General features: G+C 42.8%; 1 protein-coding gene across 1 annotated transcript in view; it reads right to left on the reverse strand.

Annotated features, from left to right (window-relative positions):
* The window catches only part of LOC121571048 (glucosidase 2 subunit beta), a 257,435-nt gene extending 241,803 nt beyond the window's left edge, over positions 1–15,632 (reverse strand). The window contains exons 1-6 of the mRNA XM_041882290.2: positions 15,436–15,632; positions 14,643–14,759; positions 11,295–11,390; positions 8,544–8,601; positions 6,769–6,886; positions 3,384–3,525 (exon numbers count right to left, since the gene is read on the reverse strand). Coding sequence (XP_041738224.1) covers positions 3,384–3,525; positions 6,769–6,886; positions 8,544–8,601; positions 11,295–11,390; positions 14,643–14,759; positions 15,436–15,538 — 634 coding nt within the window. The 5' untranslated portion in view covers positions 15,539–15,632. The remainder of the gene's footprint in view (positions 1–3,383; positions 3,526–6,768; positions 6,887–8,543; positions 8,602–11,294; positions 11,391–14,642; positions 14,760–15,435) is intronic.
* Positions 15,633–21,341: the final 5,709 nt, after the last annotated feature.

Here is a 21,341-nt window from a genome sequence, read left to right on the forward strand (position 1 = left end):
ATATACTGTACACTGAACTAAGCAATCATAAGCAGAGAAGTGAAGGACCTATAGAAGATCAAATCACATCAAATATCCAATCAAGGTAAAAAGTTACGGATGTAATATTTATACATCCATGCTCGCTCGGTTGGCCTGCACATTTTAATTCGGTGGAATGGAATCTGAATGCATGCAGCTCCCTTATTAGCTCCCTTATCAGCTCCTTATCAGCTTCCTCATCAGCTCCCTACCAGCCCCTTATCAGCTCCCTTATCAGCTCCCTTACCAGCTCCCTTACCAGCTCCTTACCAGCTCCCTTATCAGCTCCCTTACCAGCTCCTTACCAGCTCCTTTCCAGCCCCTTACCAGCTCCCTTACCAGCCCCTTTCCAGCCCCTTACCAGCTCCCTTACCAGCTCCTTACCAGCTCCTTTCCAGCCCCTTACCAGCTTCCTCATCCGCTCCCTTACCAGCCCCTTACCAGCTCCTTACCAGCTCCTTTCAAGCCCCTTACCAGCTTCCTCATCAGCTCCCTACCAGCCCCTTATCAGCTCCCTTATCAGCTCCCCTACCAGCTCCTTACCAGCTCCTTACCAGCTCCTTTCCAGCCCCTTACCAGCTCCCTTACCAGCTCCTTACCAGCTCCTTACCAGCCCCTTACCAGCTCCCTACCAGCCCCTTATCAGCTCCCTTACCAGCTCCTTACCAGCTCCTTTCCAGCCCCTTACCAGCTCCCTTACCAGCTCCCTTACCAGTTCCTTATCAGCTCCTTACCAGCTCCTTACCAGCTCCTTTCCAGCCCCTTACCAACTCCCTTACCAGCTCCTTACCAGCTCCTTACCAGCCCCTTACCAGCTCCATACCAGCCCCTTATCAGCTCCCTTACCAGCTCCTTACCAGCTCCTTTCCAGACCCTTACCAGCTCCCTTACCAGCTCCCTTACCAGTTCCTTATCAGCTCCTTACCAGCTCCCTTACCAGCCCCTTACCAGCTCCCTACCAGCCCCTTACCAGCTCCATTACCAGCTCCTTTCCAGCCCCTTACCAGCTCCCTTACCAGTTCCCTTACCAGCTCCTTATCAGCTCCTTACCAGCTCCCTTACCAGCTCCTTACCAGCTCCTTACCAGCCCCTTACCAGCTCCCTTACCAGCTCCCTTACCAGCTCCTTACCAGCTCCTTACCAGCTCCTTACCAGCTCCTTACCAGCTCCTTACCAGCCCCTTACCAGCTCCCTTATCAGCTCCTTACCAGCTCCCTTACACCCACCTCTCCCCCCCAAAAAACCCCAAAGCAGTCATTAGTGTGTAGTGTGGGAAATTAAAATGGATGGGTGTAACGTCCCGAAGATTAGCTGTAATGGAAAGGATGCAAAAAGGGAGACTGTGTTCCCCGGAACATGGCCGAGCGACGCACACACACACACACGCAGTCACACACCCACACACGCACGCACACACACACACACACACACACACGCACACACACACACGCACACCCACACACGCACGCACACACACACACACACACACACACGCACACACACACACGCACACACACACCCACACACGCACGCACACACACACACACACACACGCACACGCACACGCATGCGCGCGCACACGCACGTACACACACACGCACGCACACACACACGCACGCACGCACGCACACACACGCGTGTCATTAAAACGTGCCCGGGAAAGGTCAGCTGGCACCATGGGAGGCTGATGGATGATGGGGGGGCTCGACAGCGACGCCAAAGTCAAGTGAGCTTTCCACCACCCCCCGATCCAAAACTTTTTACCGGAGGTGGCAAGATGGCCCCCGACAGCAAATCAATCTCGAAGCTTGAGGACGCGGAGGAAAGTTGTAAATTAAAAGAAGAAGAGGGAAAGAACGTGGGTTCAACACCGTCCCACAGTAACCGTTAGGCCTTACTAATAGTAGACACAGGCTGCCTGAAACGGTGGCCTATTAAATGATGTCTCCATTAAGATTGGGTGACAGGGACGAGAGGGGGGGGGGGGGTTACATAATGGCAATGTTTGATAAAGTGAGTGACTAATTCAATGGGGATTTCTTGGCTGCCGCTCTCTGTCCCCACTTTGCCGCTGAATCACAGGCGATTAATTATGCAAACTAAATAGAGGCCCAATTTTGATCCAATTTAAATATCCAAACCTTTGCTTTGCCCCCACACGTAATGGATTTGGAGTCCTTGCACAGGGAGTGTAAACCATGAGTTTAACCAACCAGCCCAACTGGCCACAGCCACAGAACAGCAGTATTAAATGCACGTCCTGCTTACGCACACTTAGGGTTGCAAAGGGAGGGTATAATACTATAAACAATACTATAAACTATACCAGTAAACTACCAGAATTCTGGTATCTTTCCAGGATTTTAAGACATCTAGTGGCCCTTTTGGGTACTTCAGATTATTACAGGTAATTATCTTTGTCCCCCTTTGTGGCCTTTATCACATGTAAAATATATTAAATAATTAAATAACATTATTACAAAATAAAAATAATAGAATGAGAAAGCTGTAAAACATTATCCTAGATACAAACCATCAACTTAGTGAATACCATTGGTGTTTAATATGAGGGTTTCTGTATGGAATATACTTTATATATCTTTTTATTTATTTTACTATGTCAATATGCAATTGTTGTGAATCTTTTGCCATCAAAACAGTTTTGAAAAAAGTCAATAGTTGGACAATTTGCTTTGTTGATTAGATGCTTTTTTCATTAATTCTGCTATTTTATCTTGAACCATATGGTCTATCTACTAGAAACTCGTGGACAATATGGACACAGATATAAATGAATACTATATATGAATAAAAAAAAATATATATATAAATTACCAAAGTTATGATAGATTGCCATAGATTTTCTGTTAACTACCAAAATTACTGAAGATTCCGGTAACTTCGGTAAATTACCGGTAGCTTTGCAACCCTACTCACACTGCGGCTAGGGAATTTTCCCTATGACTCAGAATAAACCTGTCGCTCCAGGTTCAATGGATGTACAGGAAGGATGCAGTATGAAAATATGCTGTTACTCAGCACTCCGATACATGTATATTCTATGATGCAGCAAGCATCGGTTTTAACGCACCTCGCCCTAACCGTGACCATCCAATATGTCACCCTAAATGCTGCCCTGCAGGGTTGGGGTCAATTCACTTCCGTCAAAGTCAACTGAATCAAAAATGGAATGGAGCACAACCCTGTTACCCTACCCGTGCTGCCGACTTACTCTAACACCGACCTCACCACGACACTCTGCGCCATCACTAATCCTATTACCTTACATCTAACCCTTTGACCCCCAAGCACTGGCCTAACAATCCCTGACTGTGTAGCCCTGTCGCTACCATGACACTTACTGTCGTCCGCCGTTTCCCGTGCCCCTATCTCCCGCTCTCTGAGTGCGTCTGCCTCCTCCTTCCTCCTTGCCTCCTCCTTCCTGAGATCACCCAGCTGGGTCTGTAGGTCATCAGAGACCCGCTGCAGGTCTCGAAGCTGGGCCTGAGGAGAAAAAAATTATTTAAAAAATGGAAGAAATCCTCAACTCAATGCAACACTGAGGCCTATGGCAACCTAACACAACATTGCAACGCATCACAACACATCACATTTATTACAAAACGACTTTACTAGATAAAAAGTTATATCATACATCTTGGGCAAGCTTAATGGTCAAGCATGAATACATTTCTGTGCATGTTTTGCCGTATGAAAAAGGAGAAAGTGGCGGGCAAAATGTGTTGTATAGAAGTCATGGAAGTGATGGAGTGGGTGCAAATGTACAACTCCTTCAATTGTATCTCATTCATTTAGAGAGTGGGGCCTGAATGGATTTAATGATAAATCTCAAGTATTGAGCCTCCTTTTCAGTTATTTCTCCCTTGCTGTATTCACAGCAGCAGCTCTGCTGTAAAAACAGAGGGGACTACACAATGGACTATTTAAATCACCAGCGCCAGGCGGTGTTGCCGTGGCACCAAAATGACACTGAATGACAGAGAAGCATAGACTATCATCACTCTCTGTAATAGTCCAATTAATGAACAAAACGTGTGTGTGTGTGTGTGTGTGTGTGTGTGTGTTGTGTGTGTGTGTGTGTGTGTGTGTGTATGTGTGTTACCTTCCAATCTCCTCTCTGAGAGTTTCTCATAATGCAGTGATGAATTCTAGAGCTGTGGTTACGATAGGGACGACTAGCTTTCTGGGGCATGGTACTTCCTTATCCACATTCAGCAGCCACAGTGATTTATGGAGTCCATTTTGAGTTAGCAAGAGCATACCTGCTCCAATGTACAGCACTGTCCGGGTAAAAAGGTTCCTCCAGGCTACATTATCAATTTAAAGCCTCAACAACTATCCTAAGTGCTACCATGACTAGCTACCATCAGCAACACAAGGCAAAAAAACTATATTATTTGATGGCAGATTTATAAAAAAGTGGAATGTCCTGCACTCTCTTTCACTGCATGTATTGTCATTCAATCTAGTCCTCAACCTTTTGTAAAACAAAACAAAAATACAATAGGATATATTATTCCAGTAATGTCTCTAAAGGTCTGGTGTTCTTCTAACATTTGCCCCTCGGGATAGGTTCCCTTTGGGTCATTGTGTAAGGTTCCTGGGACTAGCCCCAAAAGCACTCCGCCATATCAACAGAGACATATTCAGAACAGAGGATCATGATCTGCAGTGGGGGCAGGGGGTTGTACAAGCACTCAGCCTGGATCTGTCAATCACCTACACACAGAAACAGAACATCGACCCGAAATATCCAACAAAAGGTGCCCTGGGTATAAGAAGCCTATCAACTGGCGATCAGAAGAGTGTGTCTGTGTGTGCAGACGTGTGTGTGTGACTGAGTCAGCTAACTGTTCTGTGTCGTCATAGTCAGCTAACTGTTCTGTGTCGTCATAGTCAGCTAACTGTTCCGTGTCGTCATAGTCAGCTAACTGTTCCGTGTCGTCATAGTCAGCTAACTGTTCCGTGTCGTCATAGTCAGCTAACTGTTCCGTGTCGTCATAGTCAGCTAACTGTTCCGTGTCGTCATAGTCAGCTAACTGTTCCGTGTCGTCATAGTCAGCTAACTGTTCCGTGTCGTCATAGTCAGCTAACTGTTCCGTGTCATCATAGTCAGCTAACTGTTCCGTGTCGTCATAGTCAGCTAACTGTTCCGTGTCGTCATAGTCAGCTAACTGTTCCGTGTCGTCATAGTCAGCTAACTGTTCCGTGTCGTCATAGTTAGCTAACTGTTCCGTGTCGTCATAGTCAGCTAACTGTTCCGTGTCGTCATAGTCAGCTAACTGTTCCGTGTCGTCATAGTCAGCTAACTGTTCCGTGTCGTCATAGTCAGCTAACTGTTCCGTGTCGTCATAGTCAGCTAACTGTTCCGTGTCGTCATAGTCAGCTAACTGTTCCGTGTCGTCATAGTCAGCTAACTGTTCCGTGTCGTCATAGTCAGCTAACTGTTCCGTGTCGTCATAGTCAGCTAACTGTTCCGTGTCGTCATAGTCAGCTAACTGTTCCGTGTCGTCAAAGTTAGCTAACTGTTCCGTGTCGTCATAGTTAGCTAACTGTTCCGTGTCGTCATAGTCAGCTAACTGTTCCGTATCGTCATAGTCAGCTAACTGTTCCGTGTCATCATAGTCAGCTAACTGCTCCCTGTCGTCATAGTCAGCTAACTGTTCCGTGTCGTCATAGTCAGCTAACTGTTCCGTGTCGTCATAGTTAGCTAACTGTTCCCTGTCGTCATAGTCAGCTAACTGCTCCCTGTCGTCATAGTCAGCTAACTGTTCCCTGTCGTCATAGTCAGCTAACTGTTCCGTGTCGTAATAGTCAGCTAACTGTTCCGTGTCATCATAGTTAGCTAACTGCTCCGTGTCGTCATAGTCAGCTAACTGTTCCGTGTCGTCATAGTTAGCTAACTGTTCCGTGTCGTCATAGTCAGCTAACTGTTCCGTGTCGTCATAGTCAGCTAACTGCTCCCTGTCGTCATAGTCAGCTAACTGTTCCGTGTCGTCATAGTCAGCTAACTGTTCAGCTAACTGTTCCGTGTCGTCATAGTCAGCTAACTGTTCCGTGTCGTCATAGTCAGCTAACTGTTCCGTGTCGTCATAGTCAGCTAACTGTTCCGTGTCGTCATAGTCAGCTAACTGTTCCGTGTCGTCATAGTCAGCTAACTGTTCCGTGTCGTCATAGTCAGCTAACTGTTCCGTGTCGTCATAGTCAGCTAACTGTTCCGTGTCGTCATAGTCAGCTGACTGTTCCGTGTCGTCATAGTCAGCTGACTGCTCCCTGTCGTCATAGTCAGCTAACTGTTCCGTGTCGTCATAGTCAGCTAACTGTTCCGTGTCGTCATAGTCAGCTAACTGTTCCCTGTCGTCATAGTCAGCTAACTGTTCCGTGTCGTCATAGTCAGCTAACTGTTCCGTGTCGTCATAGTCAGCTAACTGTTCCGTGTCGTCATAGTCAGCTAACTCTTCCGTGTCGTCATAGTCAGCTAACTGTTCCGTGTCGTCATAGTCAGCTAACTGTTCCGTGTCGTCATAGTCAGCTAACTGTTACGTGTCGTCATAGTCAGCTAACTCTTCCGTGTCGTCATAGTCAGCTAACTGTTCCGTGTCGTTTAAATGCTAGTTTAAACAGTAACCATAGCAACACATGGTATGGTTGCAAGGGTAGGAAGACACTGATTTCCCTGGGTGACAGTCAGACTAGGATCCAGTGTACACTCCTACTGTTCTCTACCTGTTTCTCCCGCCAGGTGAGGACGGCCTCCTCGACCAGCTGCTGCTTGAGCCTCAGCCCCTCACCCAGGGCCCTCATCTGGCCCTCCACCGCTGCTCGCTCCCTCTGTCCCAGATTCCTGGAAGAAAAGAAACGCGGCCGCCCCATCACTACTGAGAAAAACCCACCGTCTGCTGTCTCCATGGCTACCTCCCACCCCCTTCTAACAGTGATGCCATGGGCCAATTCTGGAGGGCTCACAGTGTCCTCACCCAGTCCAAATGGGAAAATATCTGGGTACATAAACTAGAGGAGTACTCTGTGGAAGAGCAGATATCTCTTTTGCCTGAGACATAGTAGAGGGAAGGAGGTTGTGAGGTCGAAATTAGGTATAATATTTTTTTGTTTGTTTGTAGTTTTGAGGCATATGGCATAGGAAAATGATGAAGTCAGTTAATTAAATTAATCCTTTATTGGTGCTTGGGTTTGCCAAAGGTGTGCCCATGTAGTGCTAGCAGTGGTAATGAACATCAATGCAATTAGGTGTGTTTTACTAATTGAGGTTGTGGCTATGCTTTGACTTGGAGGCATTAGAGAGTCTAGCTAAATCATATTCTTCTGAAAAATGTATGCACACCTATCGTATATATTCAAGATGAATTTTTTCTTCCAGGCATTTCTTAAGTGGAATAAGAGCCCTTCGTTGTTATAAGATGAGGTGTTGTTTAGACGTTTGGAAAGAACCAATTATCCCGAGGAAAATATCCACAACGTCTCGATTTAACTGAGAGGCTGCTGTTGTTATTATCAGTTCTAGTTCCAAACAAGCACTCCGACGGTAAATAAGATGGCAAATGAGAAACAAATGAGGTGGTGACTCTGTATCTGCCTACGTTGAACTCTTGTTATCCATGATGTATTCACATTAAGGGTGGGTTGCTAAAGGGATCATATTATGTCAATGTAGCACTCAGTTTCTAGCCCAGTGACAACACGCCCCCTGGTGCTAACATTCAGCATAAGAATGTTCACCGGTCATCACTGTCATGTAGGTCCAAAAGGCTCTGATGTCAACAGAACGGTTAGGACAACAGGGACATTTATTAGGCTATTCATATCAAAACATCCTTATTGAAATGCGTATCTTATCAATTTCAACCAGGTGTTAAATTGGGATGTTGGATGGCATGCAGTGGGAACAAATTCCAGCTCCAAATGATCACGGTCCACCACAGCAACTGATTTAGGGCTAGACCAGGTAACCGGGCAACCAGGAGTGTGTTCTCTGAGATATCAGATAAGTGCCAGATGTAAAGAAAACAAGCAGGTGTCCACCCCTGGACACCTTGGACTAAGGTGTCCACCCCTGGACTAAGGTGTCCACCCCTGGACTACGGTGTCCACCCCTGGACTACAGTGTCCACCCCTGGATTAAGGTGTCCACCCCTGGATGAAGGTGTCCACCCCTGGACTAAGGTGTCCACCCCTGGATGAAGGTGTCCACCCCTGGACTAAGGTGTCCACCCCTGGACTACGGTGTCCACCCCTGGATGAAGGTGTCCACCCCTGGACTACGGTGTCCACCCCTGGACTAAGGTGTCCACCCCTGGATGAAGGTGTCCACCCCTGGATGAAGGTGTCCACCCCTGGACTAAGGTGTCCACCCCTGGACTACGGTGTCCACCCCTGGACTAAGGTGTCCACCCCTGGACTAAGGTGTCCACTCCTGGACTAAGGTGTCCACTCCTGGACTAAGGTGTATGATTTTAGAAGTATGGACTCCCAGTCCAACTGACCTGCATGTGTTTTGGCAAGGCTTTTGACTCCTGTACTCATCTGTAGCATCACAGCAGTCTGGAGGGAAGAACAGTAAAAGGCATGAAATACACACAAGCCAAATCCATTAGGTGCACAAGAACAAAGACCAGAGTGCCACATTGACCTCTGACACATCTCTGTGCATTCTTATTGCTCATTGAAATGCAGCCATTTAAAATCCCAATCTGCTAATTCCCAAATGGAGATGAAGCTCCGATGCCTACAGCTATGTTCAGCACCTGACAAAATAACTACTACATAGCTAGGTCTGGTTTCAATCCGAGACTTGCCAGGGAGCGACCGAGGCCACGAGAGTGCTCACAGTGGGAAATTCCTCAATTACGCTGGTCCCCCGTTGATTGAGAAGTAGTTAGAGCGTCAGAACTCTCACTGAGCCGTGAGGACAAACCCCCCAACTCTAAGTGGCTCCACTCAAGGTGGGAGGATGAGAAGGTACAGCGCTGCCAGAGTCAGACACTAACCCCTACTTTAGCTCCTCTCTCTTTCTCCACCGCCTGCCGTCACAAGCAGCCAGGAAAGCCTGGGACAGGGAGGGGGTGGCGATAACGGGAAGCGTTCCATTTTTTGAAAGCATGCAGCGCTCAGAGAAAAGAGGGACAAAAACTGTCTAATTAAAGGATTTACACCATGAGGAGATGAAGACAGAATGTTGTTCATAGGAGGAGAGAGAGGATGAAGACAGAATGTTGTTCATAGGAGGAGAGAGATGATGAAGACAGAATGTTGTTCATAGGAGGAGAGAGATGATGAAGACAGAATGTTGTTCATAGGAGGAGAGAGATGATGAAGACAGAATGTTGTTCATAGAAGGAGAGAGGATGAAGACAGAATGTTGTTCATAGGAGGAGAGAGATGATGAAGACAGAATGTTGTTCATAGGAGGAGAGAGGATGAAGACAGAATGTTGTTCATAGGAGGAGAGAGATGATGAAGACAGAATGTTGTTCATAGGAGGAGAGAGATGATGAAGACAGAATGTTGTTCATAGGAGGAGAGAGAGGATGAAGACAGAATGTTGTTCATAGGAGAGAGATGATGAAGACAGAATGTTGTTCATAGGAGGAGAGAGATGATGAAGACAGAATGTTGTTCATAGGAGGAGAGAGATGATGAAGACAGAATGTTGTTCATAGGAGGAGAGAGATGATGAAGACAGAATGTTGTTCATAGGAGGAGAGAGGATGAAGACAGAATGTTGTTCATAGGAGGAGAGAGATGATGAAGACAGAATGTTGTTCATAGGAGGAGAGAGATGATGAAGACAGAATGTTGTTCATAGGAGGAGAGAGATGATGAAGACAGAATGTTGTTCATAGGAGGAGAGAGATGATGAAGACAGAATGTTGTTCATAGGAGGAGAGAGGATGAAGACAGAATGTTGTTCATAGGAGGAGAGAGGATGAAGACAGAATGTTGTTCATAGGAGGAGAGAGATGATGAAGACAGAATGTTGTTCATAGGAGGAGAGAGGATGAAGACAGAATGTTGTTCATAGGAGGAGAGAGATGATGAAGACAGAATGTTGTTCATAGGAGGAGAGAGATGATGAAGACAGAATGTTGTTCATAGGAGGAGAGAGATGATGAAGACAGAATGTTGTTCATAGGAGGAGAGAGATGATGAAGACAGAATGTTGTTCATAGGAGGAGAGAGATGATGAAGACAGAATGTTGTTCATAGGAGGAGAGAGGGGGGGATGAGGGGGGCGGGGGGGAGTCTTGTTGACTGTTTTGCCTCTCCATCTCTCAGTTTGTTACCTCGACTAAAGGGACTGGCAGCGGGTATAACAACTTCCAAGCTGTCAATCTTTGACAGCATTCAAAATGTGTTCTCAAAGAGAAGAGCCAACCAGTGGGACATCTCTGAGACAGTGTTCTTCCTACTGGAGTGGAGCTCACTCCCACTGTAGTCACAGCTGACGTCTGTAGTCTAGTTTAACAACAGTGTGGGAATCATAATGGATAGCAATATGAACGCAGGCCGTAGCATCAATGTGAAGGATCAAAGGATGATTGTTAATAACTTAGCCCTGGTCTTTGAACTACCTAATCAACATCTACACAAGAGCATGACTGGCTTAATAAAGTAGAGGTAGTAACACTGTAACTAATGTGTTCAACATGCATATAGTCCAGGATAGTACAGTACATTACAGTGCAGTACATTACAGTGCAGTACATTACAGTACAGTGCAGTACAGTGTAGTACAGTACAGTGCAGTACATTGCAGTACATTGCAGTACAGTACAGTACAGTACAGTGCAGTGCAGTACATTACAGTGCAGTACATTAGAGTACAGTGCAGTACAGTGTAGTACATTACAGTACAGTACAGTGCAGTACATTACAGTGCAGTACATTAGAGTACAGTGCAGTACAGTGTAGTACAGTACATTACAGTACAGTGCAGTACATTACAGTACAGTGCAGTACATTACAGTACAGTGCAGTACATTGCAGTAAATTGCAGTACAGTACAGTACAGTACAGTGCAGTGCAGTGCAGTACAGTACAGTACATTACAGTGCAGTACATTGCAGTAAATTACAGTACCGTACAGTACAGTGCAGTACATTGCAGTACATTGCAGTATATTAGAGTACAGTGCAGTACAGTGCAGTACATTACAGTACATTGCAGTGTATTAGAGTACAATGCAGTACAGTACACTACAGTTTGCTAGCCATGCACAATAGGGAAAACCTTACCGCAGATGCCATCATTGACACGTGAAGATGGTATGTAGTGAGGGCGGTAGCCAAGGTTGGTGCAGTAAAATCGGCCATTAGGACAGGCTGCAGTGCCTAAAGAGGGCAAAGTGCAAAGTTCAAAGATAAGTCTGTGATGACTGCCTTTCATTACTAAGGTAATCATTGGAAGCAGATTTTCAATGGAATAATAATTCATGTTGAACCAGTTTATCTGATTTTATAATTCATATGAAGCTTGCAAGAAAGGCATTTCACTGTACTTGTGCACGTGACATTAAATCTTGAACCTTGAATGGGTTGTGAAGGAAAATACATGCAATTCCACAATCGCTCTTAGGGTGGCAGTGTCCTGCCAATAATCACACGGATGTTTAATTTCTGGGACCAGACCAAATTTTCAGGGGCAGATGGTTAGATGGGTCGTACTGAATCTGATCATCATTTTCACCATTAACAACAAACTTCCAAACCTAAAGATGTAATTTTATGTTTAAATGTTTTCTAAAAAAATTACATTAAATCTGAAGAAGTGAAAAGTTTGCCCAATTGCCCAATTTGGCTATAGCAGAAATAATGTCCTATAGTTCAATTAAAGCGATAGACAACTTCCTCTCGGATTATGGCGGAACCTTGCCTCTTAGCCTCCCCAGGAATCTCTTGATTAGGTCGCTAGGTATTGAACTAAGGTTGCTATAATATTTGAATCTCTTGATTAGGTCGCTAGGTATTGAACTAAGGTTGCTATAATATTTGAATCTCTTGATTAGGTCGCTAGGTATTGAACTAAGGTTGCTATAATATTTGAATCTCTTGATTAGGTCGCTAGGTATTGAACTAAGGTTGCTATAATATTTGAATCTCTTGATTAGGTCGCTAGGTATTGAACTAAGGTTGCTATAATATTTGAATCTCTTGATTAGGTCGCTAGGTATTGAACTAAGGTTGCTATAATATTTGAATCTCTTGATTAGGTCGCTAGGTATTGAACTAAGGTTGCTATAATATTTGAACAAGAGGGTCTAGTTGTATTCGCTCTACCGCTCACTCTATTCCTCATCACCCAGTCTAACATTATATTCCTTCATTGTGCCAGCAGATTCATTTAGTACAGGGGTGTCAAACATACGGCCCGGGTCCAATCTGGCCCGCGGACGGTTTGAGATAATAAATAAAGGAGACAAAAATGGGGGAGGGGGAACAAACTCACTCATTCTTTAAAAATGACTCATACTAAAATGGAAACTGTGTAGAAATGATAATGAACATACATTCATACAGTTTCTTGACTGTGTCAGGCTCGTTAATAATCTCTGAAATACAGTGCCTTCAGAAAGTATTCACACCACTTGACTTTTTCCACATTTTGTTGTGTTACAGCCTGAATTTAAAATGGATTAAATTGATATTTCTGGTCACTGGCCTACACACAATACCCCATAATATAAAACTGGAATTTTGTTTTTTCAACAAAAAAATATGGAAAAAAATGAAAAGCTGAAATGTCTTGAGTCAATAAGTATTCAACCCCTTTGTTATAGCAAGCCTAAATAAGTTTAGGAGTAAAAAATGTGCTTAACAAGTCACATAAGTTGCACTCACTCTTCGTTTAACATTATTTTTGAATGACTACCTCATCTCTGTACCCGACACATACAATTATCTGTAAGGCCCATCAGTCGAGCAGTGAATTTCAAACACAGATTCAACCACAAAGGCCAGGGAGGTTTTCCAATGCCTCACAAAGAAGGGCACCTATTGGTAGATGGGTAAAAATGTAAAAAGCAGTCATTGAATATCCCTTTGATCATCGTGAAGTTATTAATTACACTTTGGATGGTGTATCAATACACCCAGTCACTACAAAGATACAGGCGTCCTTCCTAACTCAGTTGCCGGAGAGGAAGGAAACCGCTCAGGGATTTCACCATGAGCCCAATGGTGACTTTAAAACAGTTACAGAGTTTAATGGCTGTGATAGGAGAAAAGTGAGGATGGATCAACAACATTGTAGTTGCTCCACAATACTAACCTAATTGACAGAGTGAAAAGAAGGAAGCCTGACCAGAATAAAAAATATTCCAAAGCATGCATCCTGTTTGCAACAAAGGCACTAAAATAATACTGCAAAATAATTGGCTAAGCAAATCCAATACAACACATTACTGAGTACCACTCTCCATATTTTCAAGCATAGTGTTGGCTGCACCATGTTATGGGTATGCTTGTAGTCATTAAGGACTGGGGAGTTTTTCAGGATAAAAAATAAACGTAATGGAGCTAACCACAGGCAAAATCCTAGAGGAAAACCTGGTTCAGTCTGCTTTCCACCAGAGACTGGGAGATGAATTCACCTTTCAGCAGGACAATAACCTAAAACACATGGCCAAATATACACTGGAGTTGCTTACCAAGAAGACAGTGAATGATCCTGAGTGGCAGAGTTACAGTTTTGACTTAAATTTGCTTGAACATCTATGGCAAGACCTGAAAATGGTTGTGTAGCAATGATCGAATGTGGCCCCTGGGGCAAAATGAGTTTGACACCCTTGATTTTGTTTTCACTTGCAACATAGATCCTTGAGTTCAAAGGAACTCTTGAGAACTTGAAATCTCAGCAAGTGTGTATATTCCATGAATATAAACTAAATCAAAACCAGGGGTGTGAAGATCTTTGCATTGATAGTCAAGCATCAGTAGAGCTGTTGTCTTTGCACTGTCAGACCAGTGACATTGCTTGTCTCTGTACACTCTCTGTGCTCCCTGCTCAAGTAAACCTGATCATAGAGACAGGTAGACCATTCTTTATCACTATACCAGCCAGGTAAATAATGGTTTTACCACCCACTTACCATGGGTAACTTACCACCTCTAAAAACAAGGACTTCAATTACAGTTACAAAGTCAACCCATCGAAATATCTGGAAGTCATTGATTATACCAAACTTAAAGGCGAGCTGAAATTTGATTACATTTTATAACCAGCCAGCAGTCAATCACCCCCCCCTTACCTTACATGTGCTACAACACAGCTGTTTGGCTGCATGCCTACAGAACGTCTTGAAGATGGTCTATGTGACTGAGTCATTCTACCAGTTCACTTTAGTTTTTAGCTTCGTCTATATAACTGTACCTGTGATCTGAAACGTAACTTCAGGTGTGCAGAAGTTATTCAACTCATCCTCGTCGCAATGTACTGATCTAGGATCAGTTTAGCCTTTTTACGGTCATAATGGATTAAGATGACATGGAAAGAGGGGACTTGATCCTAGATCAGCACTTTTTTTGAATACTGGCCCTAATAGTATATTTGTGGTTAGGGGCAACCTGTACCTCGAGCCTCTTTACCTGGTTCATCTGACCCATCCGCACAGTCGCAGTAGTCGTCATTCACCTGGTCAAAAGGGATCATTTTGGACCCATCAATACACAGGAAGGACTTTCTTTCTCTGTAAAACCTCTTATCTGTTAAAATGGAGAGAGAGGGAAAAAAATCTAAGCAAACATCATGTGTGTGTTGTGTTGACATTCTTGACTTATAAAGTTGGTTTGTCTAGCGGTTAACACATCTGCCTACCCATGTCTCCCCAATGGCGGGGAATCAAAATGGCTACCCTTTCTGCCACTTTATGTTAATCAGATCTCCCTCTTTCATTCCACACTGTCTCAATCATCATTTGATTACAGTCTCATATGGTATTGACTTTACAGCTCATTCTGGGGTCGGCGGTAGGTTAGAGAGATGGGCCACATAACGAGAGGGTTGCCGGTTCAAATCCCAGGGCTGACACAATGTCCATGCAAGTAAAAATATAAAGATGTATTCTACTCTATTCTAAAAGCATTCTACATGTTAGCCTATTGCCAGGCTGAATGTGTGAATCAATGACAGGTGCATATTGTTGACAGTCACAACACTTGCACAAAGCAAATGATAATTGAAATGTTTTAATATTGTAAAACGAATTAGATAGCTAACATAAGCTACTTCAATTCGTTCAGTAGGCCTAGTTTGGTAAAACATGCCAGTATGGTAAAGGTATGCTAAGAGGCTTCTTTGTTTACTAGCTAATCCAGTACCCCTGGCTAGTTAGCTAATCTTGCAACAGCATAACATTTGTTTACTTCGGGAAAGACTTACACGATAAAGAAATTCCTCTGATTTTTCGCGAGTCTACACAAATGGACCAAATAACCACAGCAATGATAATATGATAATGTCCGAGGGAACAGTTTGTAAACATTACTCTCTTTACAGGCTGCAAAGCAGTTAAAATGCTCTTAACACTCAAATATTAGCTAGCTAGTCTAACATTTTCCAGTGAACTATCAGTGCTTCCTGAAACATCGTCACGTGACGTGACATGTGCATAGATTTCACCGTCTACGTTTCAAAATAAAAGCCCCCCTGTAAAAACAGAATATTTTAACATTAGCATAAATGTATTTAACACAGAGAAAATATGTTTGTAATCAAACAATATAAAAGTAATCAAATAAAATGTTAGTCTGTTATACCTTGACTGATAGGCTATCTATTTAACTGACTGTTTAATTGACAAATTATTCATCAAATGCACTTGACATTTTTCCATTGACTGATGATTTGCTTTGTGGAGACTGGCTGATAGCTATTTGTGTTACATCTCTGACTGTCTCACAAAAAGCATATAACAATTAACATATGGCAATTAATTTTAACCTTTTAAAACTAAATTTGGAAAATACGATGATGTTAGTCAAGGAACATTTGAACAAAAATGTCATCTAAACATCAATACACAAACAAACATCCAATTTCATGGTTATGTGAACATGCAATGAAGAGTTATATCACTATTACATTCCATCCAGTACACCGGAAGTAAATATTCCAGTTAATCTACTGTAAATTGGGCCGCATCTCTTTCTCACTTCATTTTACATTTGTACATTTTAGTCATTTAGCAGACGCTCTTATCCAGAGCGACTTACAGTTAGTGAGTGCATACATTTTCATACTGGCCCCCCATGGGAAACGAACCCACTGCTCTACCAACTGAGCTACAGACTTCCTCATTCATAGTTCTTCATCCTTGCCTCCCTGACACTGGTGACCTTTTCATCCAAATCTCAGGTCCTCAGGTCCTCACTCTCTCTCTCTCTCTCTCTCTCTCTCTCTCTCTCTCTCTCTCTCTCTCGCTCTCTCAGCGTGCTATCTGAATTGACCGGAATTTAAATGGAATTGACCCCAACCCTGAATACCGCATTTATTTGTTGAGGAGATGTTGGCAACATGGACTTTTTACAGAGAAATAGAGATCAAAAGTCTCCAAGTTCGTACTCCTTCTCTGTTTCCTTCTGCTTGCCTGTCGTCTCAGCTCTAGCACAGAGGCTACTACAGATTACAGATGTAGGATCTTAATTTAACCAGTTTGATACAGCAAGAAAATAATCCTGCAGCGACAGGAAATGTGAATTATTATTCATTAATGGACATTTTTTGTAGGGTTGATAAAAAAATGTATTAGGGAAAATCAAGTCTGACATTTTTTAAAGTGGAAATTACAAACTTTAGAAGCCTTTTTAAATCTTGAATACACTACAAGCTTGCATTTCCTGCATTGCAGAAAAATTCTCAGCAACCAAAAGAGTGATCAAATTAAGATCCTTCTGTAATATTATTGGTGAATTGTTTTTTTTGCCCTGAACTGTACTAGCCCTTGATCATGACTCAAGTTAAGTTGCAGACGCGCCCAAGTCTGCTTCTGACCGTTCTACGACAGCTGCCGGGAGCTAACACTGTCGTAGTCCATGTGGGTTCAAACGACATTAGGAGGGCTAACTCGGAACTGCTGAAAATGTATTTTAAATAACTGATTCTAGCTCTGAAAGATTCCAAAAAGCGGCCAATTATTTCAGGTACGGTACCATCGTTGGGCCGTGGGTGTGAAAGATTCAGCAGGCTACCGGCATTACACATCCGGCTAAAATATTACTGTAGCTCTGTTGGAATAACTTTTATAGATAACTTTGACACCTTCTGGAAACATCCAAATAATCTTGGCTCCTGGACTCTACCCACGCATTTCAAGGCTCCGTTGAGACACTTATCAATGACCCAAGCCGTGGTATGTGGTCCTCTGTAGCTCAATTGGTAGAGCATGGCGCTTGTAACGCCAGGGTAGTCGGTTCGATCCCCGGGACCACCCATACGTAAAAATGTATGCGCACATGACTGTAAGTCGCTTTGGATAAAAGCGTCTGCTAAATGGCATATTATTATTATTATACTGTTAGCACTGAGGTGGTGTGGCCTAGTAGGAAGTCCACTGGGTGCAGCTCACCCTGCACTGTCAGCTCAAACATAAATAATATTGTCATGTCTACTTCTGATAAGCTTCCCAGTAAAGCAATAAAACAATCAAGCATTACAGAAAAGTGCTAAAAATAGCCCACATTAACATATGTAGCCGATAACTTGCTAGTAACAGATGACATTCATATTCTGACTATCTCTGAAACTCACTTAGATAATACCTTTGATGATACAGTGGTAGCAATACATTGTTATAACATCTACCGAAAAGACAGAAATGCCAATGGGGGCGGTGTTGCCGTCTATATTCAGAGCCACATTCCTGTAAATCTTTTGATAAATCATGTGACTTAACAGAACAGAAAGAAGAAGAAACTATACTATGAAACAAAGATACATTATATAAAGAATGATAGTAAAAAGCTTTGGAGCACCTTAATTCTTTGGGCTCCATCATTCATTGAATCAGGTGGCTCATTCATTACAAAACCCACTGATATTGCCAACTACTTTAAAGATTTTTTTCATTGGCAAGATTAGCAAACTTAGGCATGACATGCCAGCAACAAACGCTGAACCTACACATCCAAGTACAACTGATCAGCATTGTAATTTTGAATTCCGTAAAGTGAGTGTGGAAGAGGTGAAAAAAGTTTTGTTGTCTATCAACAATGACAAGCCCCCTGAGTCTGACAACTTGGATGGAAAATCACTGAGGATGATAGCGGACGATACTGCCACTCCTATTTGCCATCTCTTCAGCTTAAGTGTGTGCCCTCAGGCCTGGAGGGAAGCAAAAGTCATTCCGCTACCCAAGAATAGTAAAGCACCCTTCACTTGCTCAAATAGCCGACCAATCAGCCTGTTACCAACCCTTAGTAAACCTTTGGGAAAAAGCAAATACAATGCTATTTTACAGTAAATAAAATAACAACAGACTTTCAGCACGCTTATATGGAAGGGCATTCAATATGCACAGCACTTCAAATCAAATTGAAGTCTAATCAAATGTTATTGCTCACATACACATATTTAGCAGATGTTTATTGCGGGTGTAGCACTTACACAAATGACTGATGATTGGCTGAGAGAAATTGATTGTGGTAGCTGTTTTGTTAGACTTCAGTGCGGCTTTTGACATTATCAATCATAGTATACTGCTGGAAAAACATATATATGTTATGGCTTTACACCCCCTGCTATATTGTGGATAAAGAGTTACCTGTCTAACAGAACACATAGTGTGTTCTTTAATAGAAGCCTCACCAACATAATCCAGGTAGAATCAGGCATTCCCCAGGGCAGCTGTCTAGGCCCGATAATTTTGTCAATATTTACTAATGACCTGCCACTGGCTCTGAGTAAAGCCGGTATTTCTATGACTCAACATTACTACAGTGAGTGAAATCACTGCATTACTACAGTGAGTGAAATCACTGCAACACTTAGAAAAGAGCTGCAGTCAGTTTCAGAGTTGGTGGCAAGAAATAAGTTAGTCCTAAATATTTCATAAACTAAAAGCATTGTATTTAGGAGAAATCATTCATTAAACCCTAAACATGAACTAAATCTTATAACGAATAATGTGGAAATTGAGCATAATAAAGCACTGCTCTGCCTTCTTAACAACAATATCAACAAGGCAGGTCCTACAGGCCCTAGTTTTGTCGCACCTGGACTACTGTCCAGTTGTGTGGTCAGGTGCCACGAAGAGGGACTTGGGAAAATTACAACTGGCCCAGAACAGGGCAGCACGGCTGGCCCTTAAATGGACACGTCGAGCTAACATTAATAATATGCATGTCAATCTCTCATGGCTCAAAGTAGAGGAGAAATTGACTTAATCACTACTTGTTTTTGTAAGAAGTATTGACATGTTGAATGCACCGAGCTGTCTGTTTAAACTACTAGCACACTGCTCGGAAACCCATGCATACCCCACAAGACATGCCACCAGAGGTCTCTTTATAGTCCCCAAGTCCAGAACAGACTATGGGAGGCGTTCAGTAATATACTGAACAGAAATATCAACGCAACATGGGAAGTACTGTTCCTATGTTTCATGAGCTGAAATAAAAGATCCCAGAAATGTTCCATACACAAAAAAAGCGTATTTCTCTCAAATGTTGTTTACATCCCTGTTAGTGAGCATTTTATATTTTGTCAAGATAATCGATCCACCTGACAGGTGTGGCATATCAAGAAGCTGATTAAACAGCATGATCATTACTCAGGTTCACTTTGTGCTGGGGACAATAAAAGGCCACTCTAAAATGTGCCGTTTTGTCACGCAACACAATGCCACAGATGTCTCAAGTTTTGAGGGAGCGTGCAATTGGCATGCTGACTGCAGGAATGTCCATCAGAGCTATTTGCAAAGTAATGAAGCCCTTTTGTGGGGAAAAACTCATTCTGATTGGCTGGGCCTGGCTCCACAGTGGGTGGGCCTGGCTCCCAAGTGGGTGGGCCTATGCCCTCCCAGGCCCACCCATGGCTGTGCCCCTGCCCAGTCGTGAAATTCATAGATTAGGACCTGATTAATTTATTTCAATTGACTGATTTCCTTATATAAACTGTAACTCAGTCAAATCTTCGAAATTGTTGCGTGTTGCATTTATATTTTTGTTCTGTATACATAGAGCCATGGCTACATGGAACTCTATTCCACATCAAGTAACTCATGCAAGCAGTCAAATAAGATTTTTTTTAAACAGGTAAAAATACACCTTATGGAACAGCTAGGACTGTGAAGAGTCACACACACAGGTACAAACACACATACAAACACACACACACACACCTTGATTATGGGTTTTAGTAGAGTAGTGGCCTGAGGGCACACACTTAATGTATTGTGAAATCTGTTGTAAAATGTATTTTTATGTTTAAAAATTGTATTATAATGTATATTACTGCCTTAATTTTTTGCTGGACACCAGGAAGAGTAGCTGCTGCCTTGGCAGCAGCTAATGTGGATCCATAATAAATACAAATTCTCAACATGAAGTGATGCTGAAACGTTGGTGTTTTTTTAGCCAATAAATGACTGGGAGGTTCTACATATGGAGTGTGAGACTCTCTTTGTTTTTATAGCTTACAGTTTATTCCCCGTTAGTCAGCACCTCTACACTAAATCATTTTATCTGGGTGTGCGCCAGCTCATGCTTTTTATTAAAATGTCAGACAATGACAGCAATGTGGTTTTTACTGTCATTGTTGTTGAGTATAGGCCTGTGGGTATTTTCATCACACAAATAAGAAATCGATTTTTTAAAAACGGTGAATAATTTATTTGAATGTATGTTATTGTGTTGCTATGTTATGTTATAATTTGCCATTAAAGGTAGTATAATGACTATTGCACTTGCTCCAAGTTGCAGGTTCTGGAAGTCGATATGGAGAGTATCAAGTTCTGGAACTCGATATGGAGAGCATCAGGTTCTGGAATTCGATATGGAGAGCATCAGGTTCTGGAACTCGATATGGAGAGCATCAGGTTCTGGAATTCGATATGGAGAGCATCAGGTTCTGTGTGTTTTTATTCGTTTTTTTTTTGCATAGAATAGGTCAAATGTTTAAACATTTTAATAAAGCTTGATTGCAAAATATAACTTAATGGAATATACAATCGTGAAAGAACTTCATAGAATTCTAAACCTCAACAGGTCTGCTGATGTTTCTCATGATTATACAACAAAGTATACAACAAAACTTTCATTTGATGTTTTTTATTTTTATTTAAGACACAA

The sequence above is a fragment of the Coregonus clupeaformis genome, unplaced genomic scaffold (genome assembly GCF_020615455.1).
Source record: "Coregonus clupeaformis isolate EN_2021a unplaced genomic scaffold, ASM2061545v1 scaf0154, whole genome shotgun sequence".
Classification (NCBI taxonomy): domain Eukaryota; kingdom Metazoa; phylum Chordata; class Actinopteri; order Salmoniformes; family Salmonidae; genus Coregonus; species Coregonus clupeaformis.